General features: G+C 32.4%; 1 protein-coding gene across 2 annotated transcripts in view; it reads left to right on the forward strand.

The window, feature by feature from the left end:
* Positions 1-16,987, forward strand: part of kat80 (katanin p80) — a 130,065-nt gene that overhangs the window by 92,799 nt on the left and 20,279 nt on the right. For both annotated transcript variants that reach the window (XM_075358011.1, XM_075358012.1), the window contains 2 exons: positions 9,473-9,549; positions 14,363-14,437. In XM_075358011.1, the coding sequence (XP_075214126.1) occupies positions 9,473-9,549; positions 14,363-14,437 (152 nt within the window). The remainder of the gene's footprint in view (positions 1-9,472; positions 9,550-14,362; positions 14,438-16,987) is intronic.

Consider the following 16,987-nt stretch of genomic DNA (forward strand, 5'->3'; position numbering starts at 1 on the left):
GAGCTTTTATGCGAACATTTTCCTTCGCTTTTCATTTTTTCTATTATTTTTAACTTCATTTTGTAAAAAACTCCCATTTAAAATAAATATCAGTATACTTTCTTTGGCTTGAGAAAAACAATTTTTATACAGTGCAGTTTTATACTGTTTTCAGTAAATATTAAGTACCCTTATCTTAACGATAATTTTTTAATTTTTGAACAAATTTGAATAGATTTAAAGTGCTTTTTTTCAGCAAGATGCATAATTTGAACTTTTGTTTGGGTTGCATAAATGCTCAAACTTTTACCATGTTCTGTCAGTTTTTATAGAATTAGGTTAAGTCAGAATTCATTTTAAAAGTAATAAAATGTTCTAAAAACTTAATTTCTGAATTTTTTTCCTACTCTATAATTTTCAAATTAATCTTGTGGATATGAATTCTGAATTTAAGTTTTTAAGGGGTTTTGCCTTAAGGATTTAAGAAGGGGTTTTTTAGAATTTAAGCAGTTTTGAGGGGGGTGAATGCTTGGACAGTAGTGGGGTAGGCAGTGCATGTGGTCTCCCTCTGTTGTCAGTGACCCCATTTCAGTAGCCAACATGGTTTGGACCTGTGCACATTGTGGCTTAGCCATACATGTATATTTTGAAAAACAGTCGATCTGTGATCATGTTGCAAAGAGCATTTTGCTGTACGTTCAACAATGCTGTTCGTAATATAAATTCAATTTGGTCTTGGGTTAGGCAGTTGGAGGAAACTGGTAACACACTAGGAAGAAATACATGTTAACTTCATTTTGAGGCAGGTTCATATGAATGCCAGAAAATGTGCAGCTGATGAGAGCAGTGATTGCCAAGATGTTCTACTCGGAGGCATGCTGTTGCCTTGGGGATTGGTTTGCTTGGCATTTCTCCTGCCACCACCCCATTTGGTCGCCCTAAAACATAAGACTGAATGTCTGTGCCACAAATGGCTACTCAGCCACAAAACAGTTTAGCAACCAGTCTCCTAACTAGCTCCTAGAGCTAACCTAAAAGCGTGAGAGGAATAAGCGTGGTACCATACACTACTTGCTTGCTTGTCCCACCACCCACTTGTCAAATGTCACTGAAATGGATGGGCAGGTTTACCCTGTCAACTACTAAAATATATATGACTATCAATAATTAATTTATCTCGTCAATGACAGCAGTTCGCTGTCACGCCTAGGCCGCTGAATGTCAGCAAGTACCTGTCCACCATTAAAGTGCTTGGAGCATTAATCGGGCTGGCAGCCAGCCATATCTCGATTAACTTTCTACAGCAGTGTGGTAGGAGTCTTTTCCCTTAGGTAAATACTGATGTTGGTTGAACAAAACAACTGCATCAAGAAACTCCCACACGGTCTGACATTGCGGCTCTTGCCACATTGACTTGCTGCTTGTGAGTGACCAATTTTCTCCTTCACATCTAAGTTCCAGGGTGGTCTGAGTTCTGGCCCCCCCAAGAGCTGGGCAGTTGAACATCATGTGTTTGTTCGACTGGACCGGACCTCCCCGCAGACACACTGCTCATCAGCTGCCAGGTGGAATCGAACATACATTGGTGTAAATTTACATGGTTGGAGAGCACTTGGGCTCCTGTTGCCCTTAAAAACAAAGGAGCATACCATCCATCCAGATCCTGTATAAATTTATACAAGGACCTTCCCTTAGTCGTGGCGTGCCATTCTTGCTGCCATGCTTCCATGCTTCCATCGCAAGGCTGTAAAGCCTCCTCCACAGGCGGGAGATGGGCAACTGTTTGAAATTTAGAACAGGTGCATTGAGATCACCATTCCGCTCCGGTACAGGCCTGACTTGAAACCGCATCCCAAATACCTCAGCCTCCCTGCCTCTTCGCAATTTCCACATGGCCGCCCGAACTTTCACCACTAAATCGATTGGGAGAGCCTTTCCCAATACAGTGGTAGCCTCGTAGAAGGTTGTTTTAAAAACACCAGTGCATACAGTTCTATACACCAGGCTCTGTACTGGACACTCCTTAAATTTTGAATAAGTGCTCGATTTCTTTCCAACCTATCAGCTCAAGTGGACACCATGTAAGAGGTCATTCTTTTGAAGACACCTTGGTACACCATATACAAATGACCGCCTGACAGTCCATAATCCTTTTGAACAAACAATCTTCCTAATCTTGTGCATCACAGAGACGGCGTCCACCGCTACTTGCCTAATGTGGTTGCTAAACATCAACTTCTCATCAAACAAAACACCTAGGTACTTACGAACTCAACTCGTGATGCCTAGGGGATGTTAGATTACAGTTTGAGGAGGATTCTGCATTTCGGTTTAAATTTTCAACCCTTCAGAATAATGATGTCTTAAGAATTGAGTCCAGCAGACTACGCCAACTGTCAAAATCTGTGTGAGCAAATGCTTACACAGATCACTCCCGAGGCAGCTTTCTTCAGTAGCAATGAGCCACATTTTCACCTCTGGGGCTATGAATAATTGAAATTTTTGCTATTGGGCTGAAAATAACCCCTTAATTATTCATGAAAGACTGCTGCATTCCCCTAAACTAATGGTGGTGGTGTGCCACATCACAATTTGCCTTGATAGGCCTGAGGAGGATGGTGTGACTGTGAATTCTGAACGTTATATCTCAATGTTGGAAACTTTTCTGCAGTTCAGAATGAAAGAGATTGTTGAAGAAGTGGGATTAGGGGACATGTGGTTCCAACAGGATTGGGCTTCAGCTCAAACAGCTTGAAATTCACACAGTGTTTTGAGAGAAATTTTTTTCGAACGTCTGGTCTCTCTGAGGGATGTTGTGGGCACAGTCACTCAATTTGAGCATTTGAGATTCTTTGTGGATATGTGAAGGAAAAGGTGTTTAAACGTCACTCCTCACACCCTACCAGAGCTAAGGGAGCAGATTACTGAAGAAGTTAAAGCCATACCCTACGATATATGTAAACAAGCTGTACAGAGCTTCAGAGATTATCTCCGTGTTGCTGCTAATGGCCGCCACCTTGAGGAAATTTTTTTCCAAACTTAATGATTATTAAATGTTATGTGCTGCTAATTTAGAAAATAAAAACTTTTTTTCTATATACAATCATTACTTTTTTATAACAACTCAAAACTGCTTAATCGGTTCTGCCGCATCTTTATATACTTATATATTTATTTTTTTTGTAATGTCTGTTTTCCTCTACTAACATAAAGTGTTTATTATATAAATTACTCATAAACAAAGTAATAATTTTATAACATTTTTATTAAATCAGCTCTATGTTTTTTATATATTTAATGATTTAATCAGATATCTTTTGACAACATGTTCCTCAACTTAAGTTCCTGACAATAAAAATATTGAACTATTTTTATGTTTAATTCAATAAACAATTTTTTTCATATTTACTTTTTAATTTTAATGTGAATTCAGCTGTTATAGTCTGAAATTATTTTACTTAATCACTCGTCAGTATTTACTGTAGGCAGGCTACAAGGATTATACAGAAAATTGTGACTGTTTTACATTTCTATTTATCTAGAAGTAATTTTTCTATACGATCACTTTTAACTCATAATGTTATCATTGGTTGCTAACTCATCTTATGTAGTCTTGGCTCTTACAACATGTAACAAGTTTTTGTACACATTCACACTTTTCGTACTTGATTGCCACTAATCCATTTAGAAATTACTCTCTTACTTCTTGCTAAATTCTATCAAGTTCTTCATTTATGTAGGAAGTAACAGATCTGTGAAATGAACTGTGAAATAAAAAATGTTGAGACTGATTGGTCTGAAAGCAGTCAGGATAATTCACTTGTGCAGTAACTGTAATCATATGTTTAGTCATTTTTATATTTTAACGTAAATATTGTGTTTATGTTTTAACTTATGCATGTATAAACATCAGTAGAGCATTTTTTTATTTCAAAAAACAATAAAAATCTGGATGAAAACCTCAGCTTATTAATGAGTGATTAAAATTTATAGCAACATGGTAACAACAAATCGATGTAAAAATCTGCATACTACTACTGAATTGTTGGAGTAGTTAAAGTTTATATATGGTGTGGGTGATCTAAAAAAAAGAACTTATTAATCAACATAAATATTTCAGAGAAGGCAGAGATATGAATGGTGATACTTGAAGTAAGTAGCCAAGAAGAAAAGTAAGGGATGCAGAGTGTGATTTGTTTCAGTCTGAAGATGGTTAAATGTGTGAAAAATAGGCAGTGAGAAGATTAATGGTTTTGAAAAGATTACAATTATGTTTGCAGGAAACCATCTGAATTGTTGCCAGATAATTATGTCATTCACCTTGATGCTACACCAAGCCACGCCATACTGTATCACTGTGAGAGAATTTCTGGTCAAAAAAGTTGATTATTGAATCAGATCATTCTGCTAGTTCACTCAACTTAACCCCCTTGATTATACAGGGTACTGTAATAAAAAAACTCAAGAGTATTTCTGAAGAGTTCCAGGCCTGTTTCCAGAAATGGAAACACTACCTAAACCAGTGTGTAGATGCACAAGGAGAGACACTTTAAAGGTGACATTAGTCACTAATGTATAGTTCTGAATGTACGCATCGTTTTTGCAGGTACATTGTAGGAATTAAATTGCTGTATGTGTGTGTGTGTGTGTGTGTGTGTATTTATATATATATATATATGTTTTTCAATATTGGCCACTATAGGACCACATTTAATAGTTAATGCTCGTTTTGCTCTATCGATCTAATTGAAAAAACTATTTGTCAAAATGTTTTCATCCATTCTAGCGAAGTGTGTGTAGAAGTGCAATCTTCTTTTTTGAATTGCATCTGTGAGTTTGTCTATATGGAGGCAGAGTCTTCTTCTGTTGAATCATTCTGCTAATTCACTTAATTTATTCTCCTGTTGATTTCTGGCTGTCCCCAAAATTAAAGACTGCACTAAAAGGATGAATACTTACTGACATTATAATGGCATGATAAGGCAGGAGGTGTATATATATATATATATATGGTCATCCGTCATCCATGAAGGATATAACAGTCTTTCACAACATGTTCAACTGGTGAAAATAAAGAAGAAAGGTCACATGAACATAGGTTCAGAAACACTTTGTTAGTGAATGTTAGCTGGCAAAAGATTTCGCCCTGATTTTGGTAGTTTCAGTAAAATTAAGCCAGACTGTATTTCTTGGGATCGAAATGAAGGGGTAAATTTAGATGTTTTGTATAAAATTTTAGTTGAGAAATTGAAAAAAAAAATAGTTCCAGAGCTGTATTTTTAGTCGTTTTTGAAAAATCTGAGTTAAAGACAAAATATTGGGTTTTAAAAACACTACTCATGTTTTGTGTAAAATAATAGTGAGATTGTTAGATTGTTATTAAAAATGTAGAATCTTTTCAAGTAAACATAATAGTATGTATTTGAATATTGAAACTGTTAGAAACAAAAAGTATTTAAACTATCTGTAAACAGTGATCTTTGTCAAAAAAGGTGTGTGAAGCCGAAGAAAAATTTGTACACAAAATTCAAAGACTTGTACAGTTTTCTTATTTCTGTCTTTGAAGGATTAATTATATTTATAATGTTATGTACTAAGTATTAAATTAATTCTTAAAAAGCAACAATTTAATTATGAGTAAAAATGTTTATTTGAATTTGGTGCCAACTCAAAAATTAAATGAATAATAGAAGAATTATGTGGTTAACATTTATTAGAGTGAAGGAATAAATGAATAAGTTTAACTAATTAATTTTCTATTTTAATTTATCTTCACCATGTAATTGTACATTAATTTTATGATATAAACTGGTTAAAATTTGAATTAATGATGTTTAAATATAAATGAAATTTTTGTTAACCTGTCTGTCTCTTGAGTTTCATATTTAATTTAACCTTGATTTCTTTTTAAAAAATTCTTTAGTTAAAATCCACACAGGGGTCATGCCCCTTGTTTTTGGCATGAGAATTTATACGCATTTGTCTTACATCCTGGGCTTGGCTGGATAGGATGTGCTGTTCATTAGAAATAAATAACAAATAACATTGGGGAGAGAGAACTAAAATACTGATAGTTTTAATATCTTTCATGTAATTCATTTTTGGAAAATTACTTCTTAATTATTTTTCACTTGATAACATACTAAAACTAAATAAATAATTTATTTTATATTTTGCTTATTAAAAATACCATCTAAATTATAATTTATAAACTAATGTAATATAATTAAATTTCTGAAGTCCAAAGATCATGATGCTTGATGTTAAATAAATTAAAAAAATATTAATTTGTTAAAATCTTTTTTTTCTTTAAATTTCTTGTAAAATATTTAACATCTTTTTGTATGAGATGAAGTCCAGTACATAACTTAAAAAATTGGCAGTATATTGTTATTAAAATGTGGATTCATTATTTTTCAAAATAAAGTCAGTGAGAATTAATTAGCACAAAATTTATTAATTTTTGGGTATCCGGTGTTGAAAAATATTTTTAAACAAATTCATTACTAGAATCTTTTGTAAATGTCTGTACTTTAAAACTAATCAAACTTTTTTTTTGGCTCATTTTAAACAGGGTGTAAATTGATAATACATAGAAGCACTGATATTTATTTTCTTAAATTGTAGCTATGCTTATGTTTCTGTAGCAGTAGACAGTTGGTCAGAGTGTGGCTTAGCTGTACTCCTTCTGCCCCCTCCCAAACTTTTTATGCCAATGCTTTACAGTTGTGTGATTTAGTGTTTCATCACCACACACTTCCCATAATGATTGATAAATTATCAGTATAGTTTTATCTCTTAAAGTTTCGATTTTGATGTGTGTGCATTAGTAAAAAAGCTTGTTTTTTGGCCTAAATTTGATTCTGCCTTGTCTTTGGACGCACAAGCTTGTTATGCAGTTAATAAACAACGTATAAGGTCTGCTTCATGATACTTTAGGCAACACACTGCCAGTTGCCATGAGTCTTTCATGTCTTCATTTTTGCGGGCATGCGCTCAGTGCATTACTTTTAGGACAACCTTCTTATTAGAGATGGGCCACCCTCATATTAAAGATGCTTGATGTTAGGCTGAAGCGAGAAATTGAGCATAATACTGGTAACTGGCAAAAACCAGTATGGTTTTTGTAATGGGAAGGTGTGTCCCTGATGCGGTAAAATGTGTGTGTCGCCTGGTAGAGGCGGCGGCTGCCGGCACCTGGTGCATGAGAAACATACCCATGGTTGTGATGCTTGATGTAAAAAATGCTTTCAACTCGTTGCGCTGGGTGCCATGTTTGAGGCCCTACAGGACAAGCAGATGGACAGCGGTGTACGGTGAATGTTACAAAGGTACTTAGAAGAAAGACGTCTGCTTTATAATTCAATAGACTCACAGCTCTCTTTTCCAGGTTACCTCAGGGATCAGTAGTTAGTCGAATGTTATGGAATCTGGTGTTTGATGGGGTACTCCGGCTGAGGTATCCTAGAGGTGTTGTACTGGTGGCCTTTGATGACAATCTGGCATTGATAGTATGAGCGAGGATTGTAGACAACATAGCGACAGCGGCCAATGAAGCTATCCACCTAGTGCAGCACTGGTTGATGGATAGGGGGCTAACCTTATCTCCTGAGAAAACATCATTCATCTGTCTGGCTGGCCAGTGTGTCCTCTTTCTCTGATCAAGACCACGGTTGGCGGAGCCTTAGTACCTCAGGTGTAGTCTGTGAAGTATTTGGGGGTATGGCTGGACTAACAATATGTTTTCTTTACATGTGCAAGAGACATCTGATCATGCAGGAGCGATGGCGCAGGCACTGAGTAGGCTCCTTGGCAACATGGCCAGCCCCCGGTCCTCCAAAAGGAAGTTGTAAGTTGTACAGCCATATGATCAATTCTGTACTGCTATATGGGGTCATTGTCTTGTTGAAAGCTGTGGGGTGTGATTGAAATAGGCGGGTACTGGAGGGCGTGCAGAGGCGGATTGCCCTCCGCATTGTTTTAACATACTTTTCAGTTTCAACTGAGGCAGTGTTAGTCATTGTGGGCATCCATCTACTTAAACAACTGGCTGGGATAGGAGTGGGAGTGATATGCACAAGCGGTTGTTTCAAGAATGGCAGTTCCGCTGGAACCTGTCCTCCACAGTGCAACAGACTTATCGTCGTCTGATCCAGCAGGTTGAGCCTTGTATCAACTGCAGCTTTGGTGAGGTCACCTACTGGTTAATCCAATTTTTATCTGGCTATGCTGTGTTTCGGTTATACTTACATGCTAGGAGGAGAGCTGACAACTCCTTTTGCCTTTCTTGTGGAGAGCTTGATACATCGGAACATATCATGTTTGACTGCCAGACGTGGGCTGCTGAACTTCGCTGCTGTGATTTGGTGACTGGGCCCCTTACAGTTGACACAGTCATAGAGTGAATGTTATCAGGGGCAGAGAGGTTTTGTGCAGTTACTGACTTTGTGACACAGGTACTACAGCACAAAGCCAGGGAGGATGGGACGGTGAGGGGTTGAGAGACAGTCCCCTGCAGAGCTGCCGTTCATCTGTGCTTGCATGGATGGGTGGCAGTGATGAGGCACTGGGACTCCTTCATCCCTTCGTGAAAAAGACAGAGACCCAGTATGAGTACCCTACACAAGTGCTCTTTCTAGAGGCATTGGCATCAAGACCGAGTCCCGGCTTCTGGGGTGGGGTCCAGGAACGACATAGTTGTGCTTGTATACCCCGCCCTAGGGGTTAGAGGCAGGTGGATGGGGAGGCCTGTTTACGTAGACAACCTCCTAGGCTGTGCTTTGCTTTATCGTGGATCCGGCCCAGGAGGTAGGGTGGAAAAAACTCATATTAGGTTAACATTTCTGAAAATACTGTAATGATGATTACAATCAACACAGTACTACTATTGCATCCTGTTATCTCTGATTCTTATAGTAGTTTTTTCATTTTTTATTCTATTGGCCATCAATCTGGTAATATAAAATTACAATTGTAAAGTATCTATTATTCTTTCCTTTATTAATGTGAATTATTTATCTTTGTGTATTAGTTAATGGAAGAAGAACATTATGCAGTTAGTAGGCAATGAACATTAGATTTTCAGTTTTCTAGGAACTTAAAAAATCTAGCTTTTGTTATTTAATAGTCTACATATTTTACGTTAAGCTCTATTGTATTAGTTAATATAACATCATGAATCAAATTTTAAATGTTAAGTTGTCTAAAGATATATTTTGCAAAACTGATTTGCAGTATTTTACTTTATTTATTAACTATTTTTTTTTTATCAGTATCCTATTCTGTAATATTTTCTAGGTGCAGCCAGTAAATATTAATATGAATTTTTTAATTAAATTTAAATTGGTAATATCAAAATTTTCACAACATAAAAATATTCTTTGGGTACTTTTACTGAAGACATTTTTCTAATCTTAAAAATCTTTGTATTGTATTTACTCTTTAATATTGAGGAGTTTAGAAAATGTATGGTGTATTTTTGTTTTCTTTGCAGACTGCAGTAGACTCGGCTATTTCAATGAATGATACCGCAGTGATAGTTGACCTGTTAACAGTTATTACAATGAGGCCGTAAGTATTATCTCTTGCATTTTATTGTTAACGTATGTTTTGTAGCATTATTTTTTGTAAATTTTACAGTAATATATATTTTCATGTTTTGTGAATGACATAAGTTTTAATTAAATTATAAATTTTGTAATAGTTCAATGTTATTACGTTTAATTGATATTTCTTATTAGTGTTATATGTTTAAATTTTGTGTTATAATGTTTTACACTGATATTTAATTTTTATTAGTTAATTTTAAGATCTTTGTCTCAGTAGCTTTCACTCATAAGTTAATTTGGTCAGAAATTTCACTTTGAGTGCTTAATATTATGGTGCTATTAGATATAACACTAGTGTTTGAATTGGGTTGTGACGGATTATGACGCATTGGAAAAGCAGTTGTAAACAAAGATCTTTCCAAACGAAATTAAAATAGTAGTACTGCTTTTTAATTTTTTAAAGTACTGCTCTTTGTAATGGGTAAAAAAATTGATTAGTAATTTAATTGTACATATGGTGTACTGAGTTTTCAATGAAAACTATGACATCGTGTATTATACGAATAGCTAGATTTTATTATTGTAAAATCTAACTATTTATTCAGAATTCACTGATGACTTTTTTTATGAGAATTACCTATGAACATTTGTAATTTCAGTTTTTTCTTTCAGTAGTACAAAAAAATAATAATTTCTTTCTTTGTATAGAAAAGAATAGGAAGAATTATTTTCAACCACACATTAGTTAGTTACACTTGCATTAGAATCAATCAGATGTGTTTATAGTTTTAATTTTTACAATTTTTGTTTTAGATTTACAGCTGGTGATGTTATTCTTTAATTTACTTTTAAATTTTCACCTTTTAAATTGTCTTGAAAACAAAAATAATTGTGCTCTTGTTAATTTGTTTTTGTTTTCTTATTATTTTGAAATGTAGTAATGTGTTCTTTTTTTTTGTTTTTTAATGTGGAAGTGTTATAAATATGTTCATTCCTTGTGGTTATTTATTTTACAGGTCTCCATGACCTAACTTAACACTGTTTGATTTCAAAAATGCTATATCCAAATGATATTTCAAAATCAATTTATCAAAAATTGTATTTCAAACTTTATAAATAGTCTTAATATGGAAGCTTAATTTTTTTAAATTTTATATTTATAATTTGTGACTTATCTATTCTGTTAATAATTTAACAGTGATATCAGCATACTGAAACGTTTTTTATGGACACTTCCCAATAACAGACTTCTCTTAATATGGACAGTTTTAGATTCTCTGGCATATATATATGTATAGTATATATTGGAATTAATGGAAAGATACTTCTCAATTATGGACATGGGCAGTGAATTTACTTATAAAAACTGTTCAATCAGTTCTGAGAAATGGACAGCAGGAATAAGAATTTTAATTTTTGTTGTTTTATTTTATACTTAGTGTGACATTTGTTTCTGTTGTGAATTGCATCACTTCCTGTCTAGGTGCTGATATTATGAGTTCAATCAATTAATCATCTAACGTGATAAGTCATCAGTTATGTGCAAGTGTATACTGTACATTGAACACATGTAATATTTTTATGTTATAGTACTGCATACTTTATTATAGTCCATTTTTTAAAGTTTACTGTTCGTTCAATTTTGTGTATTTTATAAAAATCATTAACATACTGCAATATAAATGCAGTATTGCGGTTTATTACCGCAATCTAAATGTCTCAGAAATGTAAATGCTTGAGATCGAAAGAAAAATTAGCAGTTGTAAATGTCTAGAAAAAGAAAAACTCAAGTGTGCGTGATATGGCAAAATGTTTTGATGTTGGGAAAACTCAGATAAACAATATATAAAAAACAAACTTGATATCCTAAATTCAATGGACTAAAAATAACAATCTGTTAAGCAAACCTGCATTTCCTAAAACACCAGGCCTAGTGGTTTACATTTATGAGTTATTACTATTTATGAGTGGTTTTTCAGAACTTGTACTAATAACATTCCAGTCTCTGGAACTTTGTATTTGTCAGAAAACCCTAGAAAGTGCTTAAGAGTTCTATTATGCTCAGTATAATGTATCAGGGGGGGTCAGCTAAATAAATTTTGAATTAGACATAATGTTTCACCTAAAAATGTTTGAGATAAAATGTCTGGGTCTGTAGGTGAGAATTTGGTATCTGAGTGGAAGGAAAAGTTAAATGAAATATGCAAGAGTTATAATGAAAAAACATTTGTAATTGTGTTGAGACTGGTGTTTTTTTCCGTGTTGAGACTGGTGTTTTTTTCCAGGCTTTGCCCAGTAAAACAATATGTAAGAGGAGAAATGTACAGGGAGGAAAAAATCAAAAGAAAGACTGACTGTTATGTTGGCTGTGAGTACAATCGGCAAAGCCACAATGCTTTAAGGGTGTAAACATAAATTCATAGAAATTGAATGGAATTCAAATAAAAAATCTTGGATGAATAGGAACATAATGATGGACTAGTTGTTAAGTCTTGATCGTAGAATGGGAAGGCAAATTAAGAGTTTTAACTATTCTTGTACAACGCAAAATCCTACCCTAACATTAGCTTAGAAAATGTAAAATTAATATTTCTTTCCCCAAATACTACTGCAGTATGTCAACTGCTTGATCATGGGATCATACAGAACTTTAAAATTCAGAACAGAAAAAAGTGTTACAGTACTTAATTGTCAACAATCAATGAAGTTATGGATGCTGATGAGCTTTCTGAAAACATTAGTGTGCTGGATGCAGTTTTATGGATTCTTATGGCAAATAAAGCAGGTTACTACTATGACAGTAAGAAATTGTTTTATAAAAGTTGGTATTAAACCATCACAAACTTAACTTCAATTCTAACATTTAAAATTTTACTGAACCAAATGAGAATTCTGTGGAACAGAGTGAATTACAAGAACTTATTGTAATGTAAACTTACTGTTTGGAAATTACAAAGAGTACCTGAATACTGATGACCTGCTCAACACAGAGGACATATCAACTGATAACCATGATCTTATTGCTGTCTCAGACTTGATTACTTTCAAAATGAATGACGATGATGAACCTGGATTTACTATCACAAGTAACGAAGCGAGAGAAGAGGTTAGAAAATTAAAAACAATATTTCTTACAAAAACGATTATCAGAAGGCATTATTTTAATTTCAGAAGAGCAGTAGCTTATAGAAAAAATATGTACCAGAACTTAGTTTAAACTAAAATAGGTAGCTATTTTAAACCATCTATATTTAAATAAATAGTACATATCTGTATTTGAGTTTTTATTTTGATTTTTACATTATTTTTTGTACATGTATTTAGATTAATATTCTAGTATACTGTAGCTTCTTTGATTAATATTTTTGTAGTGTACATTGTTTTTTATCCCATTTCAGTATAATACAGTATATTTGTTCTGTATTTTATTGGTAGATTATGGTAGTAGAGTGTTATCTTTTTCATTAAAGTATGAACGTAGAGGACAGTGTTTTATTTTCAGAAAAACTAAAGAAACTGATTTTTTACAAATTCGTTTTAATTAGACACTAATTTTTTTTTTTTTTTTAATTTTAATTTACATTATAAATATGCAATGCTATTGTTCTATTCAAAGTGTTTTTTTCTGTCCAATAACCAAACATAATACTGTATTTGCATTTTTCTGAATAACGGATGTTGCTAAGTAAGACAGATTGTTGTTCCTCAGCCATGTCAGATATTGGTAAGTTTTACTGCATATACTTGTGTTAGATTGATGTTCCATTGATTTGTATTAAGTTTTTTTATGTATAAAAATCTTTAATCTTTATAATAATTATTATCATATTCATTTAGTTACTTTTTTTGGCTAAAATTCATGGAGTTTGGTTTTTTAAAATTTGAAGATAAAAAAAATATCTTGACTTAAAATTTATTAAATTTTTCTATTTTTCTTCTAAATTTAATTTTCCTGAATTTCAGAAATCATTTAGAAAAAATGTGACAGTTCAGAAAGTAATATTTAAATTTACATTTTCATAATAGTAGGTTAGATTATATGAATATTTTGAGAAATTTATAAAAATTAGTAAAATTAAAAAAAAAATGCTTTCATACTATTTGTCTATGGTTACTTATGTAATAGATTATTTTGGTGAGATTTAAGACATGAAAATATTCATATGCATATAGAAAAATTTGTTTCAAATCAGTCTATGAAAAAAATGAAAATAATTTTTTACTCCTGTACAGAGAACAAAAATTCATCAAAAACGTAAAAAAAATTGTATATTTTCAGCCAAAAAATTAAAATTTATTACTACATTATAACTACTTTTCAGTAATATCATTATGTGTTAGTTAAAATTAAAAGTCTTAAATCTAGAATATTAAAAAAAAAAATTATAATATGCAACTCTTGATATGCGACTGAATATGGTATGACTGAGTATGGTATTTTTCAATGGTATGCCATTAAAAAGGCTAGTTTCAGAAGTGGTAAAATGAATGCTGTTTAATAACGTGTTTTTGATACAAAACAGTAAAAACATTTTTCACAGATTAGTATCATTGTGATATAATATTTCTCTCTACAAGTTTCTATATGGTTTGTACTTGATGCAATAATAGTTCATGTGTTACAGGAATTTGATTGATTTCCTTTAAACCTTCACTTTTGATAGATGTTTTCTAATGTTTTTCAGTTTATCCCCTTTGTAATTAATTACATATATTGAACATGATGTTAAAGTAATTAAATTTGAGTAAATTTTAGGAGGTGAAGTTTATAATTTTAAAACCAGGTGAAACTGCTCTTAAAAACAGTTTTTTATTTATGTTTCTTAATCTTTCAGTGGTTTATGGAATTTGGATCTGTGTGTCGTACTTCTACCTGCTATTTACAACCTTCTGCAAAGCAAATTTGAAATGTAAGTTTTTTTATTATTTATCTAAAAAATGTAATAATAACTCTTATTAACTTTTTAAGCTTATATTTGTGGGTATTTGTGATGCATTTCATACATTTAATGAACTCAATTCATATTGACTATACTCTTCTATTCTTTCATTGACTGTACTATGTTCTTGAATTTGTTATTTGTATTTAGTTCTAATAAAGTTCTTAACTCCTTCTTTTTAAACAAATCCTTAAGGATTTACTTTGTTTTAAATATTTTTCTATTTTAGTACATGTTAGGTGGAATTAAATGTCATCAAGTTAGATGAAATTATTAGAATCAGAATAAAAGCTTACCACACATCAGTGTTGAAAAATCCAGTAAATCTATTTAAATTAAAAAAGCAAAACAGTTTTATTTATATATTTTTATCATCTCCCATAATCATTAAAAAATTTGAATTTTTGAAACACTTTCCTTGTTTAATCTTCATGAAACAGTGATAATTACTGAAAAAAGGCTTTGTGAAGAGAATTTCAATATGAATATTTTAACTACTCCCTTTTTGATGCCTACTTTGTTTTGTAAAGTTTTTAGGCTGCTGAAATTTATGTGGTTATTAAATGTAATTAAAAAACAAATAAAAAAAACTACATTTTAATATTTTTTTATTAATACTTAACTTGTAGCAAAAAAAATAATTTTAAACCCTAGTAAATATAGTTATTGCAGAAACATGCTTAATACTTAGTTCAGTCAGTCACTATACTCCTCATCATAAATATATAAAAATATGATGTGGACACCACATGACTTCATTGTACGCTTATTAAATTACATATTCACATTTTTAAAAGTACATAGAATTTTATTTCATTGTTAACTTCTGATATTTTCATATTTTTTATTTTTATTATTATTGAATTGTTATTTATTGTAATTTTTTTTGCAATCAGGGGTAAATAATTATTAATAAATCAATATATTTAAAAAAAAAAAAGAAAGGAAATTAAGTCTGATTTGGACCAATGTGTCTTCCCCTTGTAAGATCAAAATATTTCATTAAATAAAATCTTATTCTGTATTTGAATATTATAAGATTTTTTGCTCATCTATATTTGTTACTGCCTTTAATTGGCAAATACAAAGTGCGTTCAAAAAGTAACGAGAATTTTGAAATTTTGCAGGTTGTATTAGTCAGATTCTTGCGATTTTTTGTTGTCAATATGTCTGAAAAATATGTGTACATTTTTAGCCATATTGGATGTTTAGTCTGTTGTCAGCTGTCAAAAGGATAACACGTGTTTTAGTACGATTGATGATTTTTTTATTTGTGTAAATAATGGATCAGAGAATTTGTATTAAATTTTGTTATAAGAATTGAATAAAGTGTAGCAATACTTTTAAAATGTTAAATATTGCTTTTGGTGAGTCTGCTATGAGTAAAGCAAGGGTTTACGAGTGGTATAATCATTTCCAAGAAGGTCATGAAGACGTTGAAGATGACGAATGTACCGGATGCCGCAGTACATCAACAATCAATGAAAACATGGAAAAAGTGAAATAAATAATTATGAATGATCGTTGAATCACAATCAGAGAAGTTGCTGATGATAATGGGATATCAATTGACTCATGCCATGAAATTTTTTTGAATGTTTTGGGTATGAAATGTATGAGCAAAATTTGTTCCAAAATTGTAGACTTTTAAACAAAAACAGCGGCGAATGGAAGTTGTCAGGAGTTGCTAAATGAAATCAACAATGCAGAACTATTGAAACATGTCGTAGCAGGTGATGAAACGGGTTTGCGGATATGATATTGAAACTAAGGCTCAGTCGTCCCAGTGGAGACATTTTGGATCACCAAGACCAAAAAAACTCGACAAGTACAGCTGAATGTGAAGATTATGCTCACTGTGTTCTTTGATTTTAATGGCATAGTGCATCATGAATTCTTGCGACAAGGTCAAATGATCAATAAGTATTACCTACAAGTTCAATGCCATTTATGTGAAGCAATCTGAAAAAAAAAACAGCTGGATTTGTGGCAAAAAATTCATGGCTTTTGCGCAGCATGATAATGCACCTGCTCACACTTCATTGCTTGTTCACCAATTTTTAGCCAAAATCAAAATTGTAATGATACCCCAGCCGCCATTCACCAGACATGTCCCTGTGTAACTTTTTTCTATTTCCAAAAATAAAGAAAACCCTAAAGGGCTGTTGTTTTTCAAGCATAGATGAGATTAAAAGTGAATAGCTGAAAGAGCTAAACACTATTCCAAAGATCGAGTTCCAGAAGTGTTTTGGGGATTGAAAAAGTGCTGGCATAAGTGTATAATATCTAATGGGGACTATTTTGAACGGAATAACATTAATATAGACAAATAGATAAAATTCTTTCCAAAAAACAAAAATTCTTGTTAGTTTTTGAACACATCTCGTACATCGTACATTCTATCTTATTCACTATCTCTTAAGTTGTGGATTGTCTATTGATTCAGCTAAAAAAATTTTTTGAGAGTCTGATTTATCTTATTTTTATTGTGATAGCTTATAATGGGTAAGCAGTGGGAAA

Source organism: Lycorma delicatula, chromosome 2 (assembly GCF_047948215.1).
Source record: "Lycorma delicatula isolate Av1 chromosome 2, ASM4794821v1, whole genome shotgun sequence".
Taxonomy (NCBI): Eukaryota; Metazoa; Arthropoda; class Insecta; order Hemiptera; family Fulgoridae; genus Lycorma; species Lycorma delicatula.